Here is a 6825-nt window from a genome sequence, read left to right as displayed (position 1 = left end):
TAGTTATATACAAATGTGGCCGAGATGTTGAGCAAGGAACTCAACCAGTGATCAAAACGGGTCTTGAACCCGTGATTACCGGATCTCAAGAAACTGACGATCCCTAGCCCAACTGCCTTCCCATTAGGTAAAGCACCCGTTGAGGCAAAATTTCACTCCCAAGATATTGCCTTTTTTAAGATAGCACGGTTTGAAAAATATTCTAACAAAGTTGTCTTCGTTCGCAACAACGTCGTTTGGTCTTCCATCAAAATCACAGCCGACATCTTTGCTATACCAACTGTCAATGTGGTAATTGTATGAAGAAGCACTGTAAGGTGAATAAGCGGTGCAATTTACGCACTTGTTTCCGCGAACTCGTACCAAACACACCGATTCGAATCAGGGACTGCAAGCAAATAGTTTTTTGCCATTGATGAGCTAATGTAATCTCGGAAATAGACGCCATCAGTCGGAAAATTACAAGTAGCTCGCCAGTAAGTTGGGACATTTCGGATGGACTTCATTCGGGACATTGACAGCCGGTAGCTGTTCCATTCCGGGAAATACTCGCTGATGGGCAGATCGCGCAGGTAGAGGACCTTGTCCTTGAACGCTTTTTTGTTTTGTAATAAGTATGACTGGATCAGACTCTACCCGACGCGGTGCACAAGAAAACACAATAAAGTTAAAAGTTGAGGTTGGGGTATAATATGGTTTTGGGGAAATTGATTTAACAACATCTGCAGTGAGTGGCCCGATCGCGAATAAGAATTATTTCGATGATTTTCTTTCTTTCAACTTGAATTTGACAATTTGAGGTGAGCATAAGTTAACCATGAAATAAATATCTTAAAGTGGTACTATGATCAAAAAATCATTTCCCTCTTTCTTCAGATTTTGAAAGCGTGTTCGCCTAACACCTAACTGGCAAGGTTTTGAGCTTTGAGTTTTATCCAAAGGCTCTTTATTTTGACTGTAAGTTTTGGATTTCATGGTCCGCTATTACTCACGTTCAAAACTGACCGATTAGACCTTAGAGGGTTGGATCTAGAGAAAATGACGTCATTCACTCACCTGCTTAAAATTTCAGTGTGTAAAGGCAATTTATTATATATGCAAAACACGGGTTTAAAAGTATGAAAGCCCGAAACTCCCGTGCTGCATATTAATTCAGCCGCGTACACACGCATTGCATTCTTAAACTAGTGAGTCTTCGACGACCTTTTCTCCTCGACCCAGCTCTCTCACTAATGATGGACCAATAAATAAGGAAAATTCCAGTTAAATTAAACAGGGCCCAAAAATCCTACAATCTGATTGTTTGAGCATGGTGCAAAATATTTCTGAATAAATATTTTATGGATAAAATTCTTTAAATTATTCCCATGGCAGAAATAATCTGACTCAATATATCAGAGCCAAAAGTATGTAAATAGTTCATTTTTACCATAAATGTGCGTGTTTTTTTTTCTTAGAAATTTCGAAATAATACTTCTCTTAAGATATCTTTCGGCAGTCATGATACATTAACTTCTGTGTGATTCCATTAGTGAGTCGCTCTATGAAATATTTTATGAACCGACATTGTGGTCGCAAAATGTAAACCCTGTGGACATCCGGGGGGACTCCCATATAAAAAGGACGGGGGTGCTCATCGTACCTTTTAGGGGTTAAGAAAGCGGTTTGGTACCTCTTAGGGTGTTGAGCCTCAAAAGGTCCACAGAGGGAGCTTTAGCAGTACCTTTTAGGGTATTGAGTCAAAACAATTATGACAGGAGACGTTTGGCAATTAACTAATTTCAAGAGCCCATCACCCGGAGCCTCCATCCAGACTATATCCTTGAGTCAACCTTTGCCCGTATCTTTTTATTTTTAGAACCGTCTGAGAATATTTTGTGAGACGAACGCGACTACTGGTGCGTGACTGCTTGTGACGTAATACAATAATTTTGTTCTGATTGGACGGCATAATGAATTCGCGGGAATTCGAACGTCTAAAAATAAAAAGATACGGGCAAAGGTTGTCTCCAAGGGTTTTTAAGGGAGATTGAGGCTCCGGGTGATGGGCTCCTGCTAATTTTTAATTTTGTTCAATTAAAACCAATAATTTGGTACCTCTTAGGGGTGAAAAAAATTCAGGCCACGTCCACAACACAAAGTCTTGGTATAGTATACGTAATCAGGAAAATGCTTAAAAAAAACCGACATACTTTTATAAGTAATCAAAAGAAAATGAGGGGACAGAGAGGCAGGCTCCCGGTCCAGCCCTTGGGATATGTCATGTCCACGAAAGTTATTTTTAGACTAGCGGAAGTCTTTGTTATAGCGGAACTCTGTCTTCCGAGACGTCCGCATGCAGGCCAACCTCGGTCTGATGTTTAAAAGAAAAGCAAAGATTTCATGTAATGGCGGACGAAGTGGGCTTAACGTCTGCATGCGGACGTCTCAGAAGACAGACTTCTGCTAGAACAAAGACTTCCTCCCGTCTAAAAATAGCTTTCGTGGACATGACATATCCCGGCCAACACCCTGAGCCTCCCTCTCTGTCCCCTCATTTTCTCTTGAAGTAATATGAGAAAATTTTGAATGCGCTAATTGCACAGAAATGTAGAGTTTGACTTAATAGGTAAGACGACAGCTAATTTGCAAACATAAATGTCAGTATTCTCTTATTTACATTATACCGTTTCTTTGACAAGAAATTACGAAACGCCAGTTGCTTGCTACGAAAATAGCGTAAAAAGCACTACTTTTGTCGCAAATTTTCTATAATAAAAACTTGTTCAGAAATCAAAAGTCTACGTTAACAGTACACACTAGGGCTATTCTCTAGTATCTGGTTAGAAATTTTCTTCTCACTTTTTCCTCCGGTCGCGCTTCAGCCATTTAATGCATGAGGGGCAGTCTCGTGCTTCTCAAGTGGCCTCGTTCATGCTCAAAAAGAATTCTGGGTAATTCTGCCATTCCATGACAAGGGAAGACCCCGGATTCTCATTTCATAGATTTCTTATATCCGGTCAACCAGTCCTACCGGCAAAATACCGCATCGATTGAAGTTTTTAGCTTTCAAAACGGGCCCAAATTGTATCGGTAGATGCTGGAATTCGTTCACAGAGAGGCCAGAGAGACACGTTCACTCGTGAACCGCCACGCACGGTTACAACAGAGCATTTTAGGCGTCCCAGTCTGCAGTCTCACCTTCGTCTCAAGAAGACCAGACACGCACGGTTTTTACGTTACGTTACAATCAACTGAACCGTCAATTCCTGGTTAAAACCAGCGTGTTAATTTTTTTGGTAGGCTAGGTATCAGAGAGCCAGAACATTTAATATTTACGCATGCGTTGACGGAATATTTGAACAAGAGAGAAAACGCAGTACCTCCAGACATGGCGCTGGAGCGTCGTTCCAAACGAGTCATCCCGGGATTTCGGCACGCTTGTGGATTTACGATTTTTTTTTTCACGACACTTAGCACTGTACCCTGGGGGCAGTCGGTTTCTCCTACGCTTCCCAAGAGGAGCAAGGATGGCACAGTTGGTTAGTGCGCGTGCGCGGCCTCGGTGCAAGAGGTCCTGAATTCGATTCCCGGATCTCGCATCCTTGTTTCGACTTCTTTCCTTTCCGTGTAGCTAAGTAGCTTTAAATACCCGTAAAACGGAGCACTGATGATGAGGGGGGAGTAAAATGAGCGCACCGTCGACCTCAGGTTTGTCAGTTAAATTACTGTTACGAGTTATCGATGCTAAATATGGTTGCTTTACTTTACTTTACCATTCAGCACATCACGTCACGCCACACGTGATGCATTTGACATCACTTCGTCTTGTTTCGCAGAAAAAATACGGAATCATTGCACAGCAGGCTCGCACAAATGCAGAAGCCTCGTAACAAAAACGCACGCGCACGCGCCAAAACAAGCTTAATAACTCGTTTTACTGGTTCAAATTTAATTTATTAGTTCTTGGCGCTGGACGGCGGTTCACTCAAAGAAACTAACGGTTGCTCGCAGTGGTTTCTTTCTCGGGAAGCGTAGGAGAAACGAACTGCCTTCATAAATAGTATTAGCACAGAGGCCGTATCCACGTGAAATTACCAGTTATAATTTGAACAAGGCGGCTTTGATATATTTTATTTCTCAGCTAAAGATTAAGGCATGTGTTTTTGACTAGCTTTGCTTACGTAAAAAAATATAAAAGATCGTAATAAACTGCTTGCGTTAAACGTAAAAGTAACGAGTGAACCGTTCTCAACTTTTACGTTAAAGGCAAGCCGTTCATAAAATCTCTTGTTTTTTTCTTTTTCTTTTTTTTCTTTATGCGCGCGTAAAGCCAGTCGAATTCACGTGCGTAACCTACGTAAACTTTATGCTACAGTGGAAATCCACCTTTACAGATACAAGTGCAGTTATAATACAGAAACGAAACAAAGGGGAAAAAGGACAGAACAAGACCAAAAGAACACCTGACAACGGATACACACATTGAAAGATCTTAGTCCGTTTGAATGTCTTTATTGTCTCTTTAATTAACATTTTTTTAGAGCCAGTTCGTGTGTTCGTTAGTGTCTCTAGCTTCCGTTTCTCAAAGGTCCTCCACTACTCCTTTTTTTTAATTTTTTTTTTTGGAACCGTCATTTGTGCCCCTAGTTTTATCGTTTTGCATAATTTAGTCCCTTAAGTTTTTTCAGCTACACACATTAAAGAAGAAAGCATAAAAAACAGCTTCCAGGCGACGGCGTTTCGGTTAAAAAGAAATTTAATGCTTTTACTGGTACCAGCGCCCAAGAATGGTACTTACTGCTGCCGCCATTATACATTCAAGGTACGTAATACAGCTTTAAACGCTGTAAGAAGAGTTTAAAAAACTCTGTTCGAGAAAGAACTTTGGCGATCGACTGAAATCATACGTTTTCGCAACAACATAACGACATGCCAGAAAGTCGTTTTTTCTCAGTCCTTTTTCTCTTCATCTCCACACTTCATACCTTGAGTGTATCTTCAAATCAAGGTAAGAACTATGTTCTCCTTTAGTTTGCACCTGATTATTTAGTCCTTGAGTGGAATTAGATTCTTTAGTTAAACACGGCAGAACTTAAAGAGACCCCCACTGAGTGAACAATTGTTCTCACAAATGATATGCTCAACTTTTCCGTGGCATTCCTTCCGACGGGTAAAGAAACGAAACAAATCGGGAAACCGAAATACCCGGAGAAAACCTCTCCGTGCAGAGTAGACAACCAACAATCTCAATCCACATGCCGAGTTTGGGAATCGAACCCGGACCACATTGGTGGGAGGCGAGTGCTCTCACCACTGCGCCATCCTTGTTCCCCTATTGCTCATCGTTTCCTTATTAACAAGGACGTTTAAAAAGGCAGAATTCTAGATTTCTAGTACTAGATCGTCAAAGAAACCCTGCCGATAATGTCCCGTTTGTCCCTGAATCCTGTTCAGTGTCGATTTGAACTCGTTTCCCTTTATCTCCCTCTTTTTAGGGGAATGTTACATTCAAATTTGTACCTGTCAATTGTCCGCTTTTCATGGCGGCGTTTCACTGAGGACGCATGAATAGAACTGGCTAGAGGCAGACCAAGTAGCTATTTAAAGGCGCTGTCGACTAAGAACTGGGACACCTCCCTCGGATGAGCAATGGTTGCATTGACCATTAAAGCCAATTTTTAGCCAATTTTTTGAAACGGGCGATGGCCTTTTTTAGCTCTGAATTACACTAATTAGGTCTAAGAACTCAAAAGGTTGCGGTTACTGGGCGTTGTTTCTCGCTGGTCACTCTCGCTGAGTTAGGGTTCGGGTTAGGGTTCTGTTTAGGGTGAGAGCTAAGAAACCGAGTTCGAGTGTTGAAATTTTCGGACTCTTCTTTTCTTCCAGCTTTTCTTTTATAAATGTTTTTTTTTCCTTTTTTGTCTTAATTTTTGTTAATATTTTTCCTTAGTTTGTTTCTTTTAATGTTCTTTGAAGTGAAGTGTGTAGTCGACTGTTATAAATGGCATCGACCGTTTCAAATGGCAACGACCGTTTTAAATGGCAACGACCGTTTACGAAAAGGAAATTTGCGTCGTGGATCTTGGATCATATGTACAAAAAAATGCCGTGTACGACTTCAAGCTTGATCTTTAATTCTTCGTTATACACCACATACTTTCTTCGTGTAACTGGACTGCTTAAACGCGATTTTTCATTTTTTTTTTTAAATGAAAATTGCAAGGTGACTTAGAAAGCAAAATAGGTCTGACTCAACGGGTATTCTATAATCAAGTTGAAAAACATGTTCTGTTCTTAAGATCCTTAGGTCTTTGTTATGAGAAATAAAAGTACGGGGTTACTATTAATTAAAATATCAGTTATCGTGATACAGAGCTGTCATAAAGGAAAGTCATAAACGGAAGCAGTTTGGAGTCAAATGGAAAGAAAGTTCCCGGAATGTGCGACGCCTGTTTACATATCATCAATAATTCACCAAAGTCATGGAAAGCAGTTATTTCAGTAAATTAATAATCCCTTACATAGCCGGAAAAATCAACTGCTTTTAGGAACGAATACTTCCGCTCTTCATCTTACGATTCGAGCCATTCCTAAAAGAGATGAAATACGGCTTGTACGTGAACATTTGTCTTTTTGTTCATGTGCAATGAAAAAAGCGCCAAAAAAACAATGTGCCTTTGCAACGACAGAATGAGGTGTTAAGACACGGTTATTCACCTGCCGGTGCAACTAACCCTTGCTTGCCTTAAGACAAAGACGAACTCGAAGTCCAAGTCGAAGTCGAAGTCGAAGACGAAGACGAAGACGAAGACGAAGACGAAGACGAAGACGAAGACGAAGACG

The 6825-nt window shown here is 40.8% G+C and overlaps 1 protein-coding gene across 1 annotated transcript in view; it reads left to right on the top strand.

The window, feature by feature from the left end:
* The first annotated feature begins 4778 nt into the window (after positions 1-4778).
* LOC138053849 (capsule biosynthesis protein CapA-like) overlaps positions 4779-6825 on the top strand; it is a 29684-nt gene continuing 27637 nt past the window's right edge. The window contains exon 1 of the mRNA XM_068900394.1: positions 4779-4990. Within this exon, the coding sequence (XP_068756495.1) occupies positions 4912-4990 (79 nt within the window). The 5' untranslated portion in view covers positions 4779-4911. The remainder of the gene's footprint in view (positions 4991-6825) is intronic.

Source organism: Montipora capricornis, chromosome 1, assembly GCF_036669925.1.
Source record: "Montipora capricornis isolate CH-2021 chromosome 1, ASM3666992v2, whole genome shotgun sequence".
NCBI classification, from domain to species: domain Eukaryota; kingdom Metazoa; phylum Cnidaria; class Anthozoa; order Scleractinia; family Acroporidae; genus Montipora; species Montipora capricornis.
Note: the sequence above shows the minus strand (reverse complement) of the source record. Positions and strands in the feature narration are given on the sequence as shown.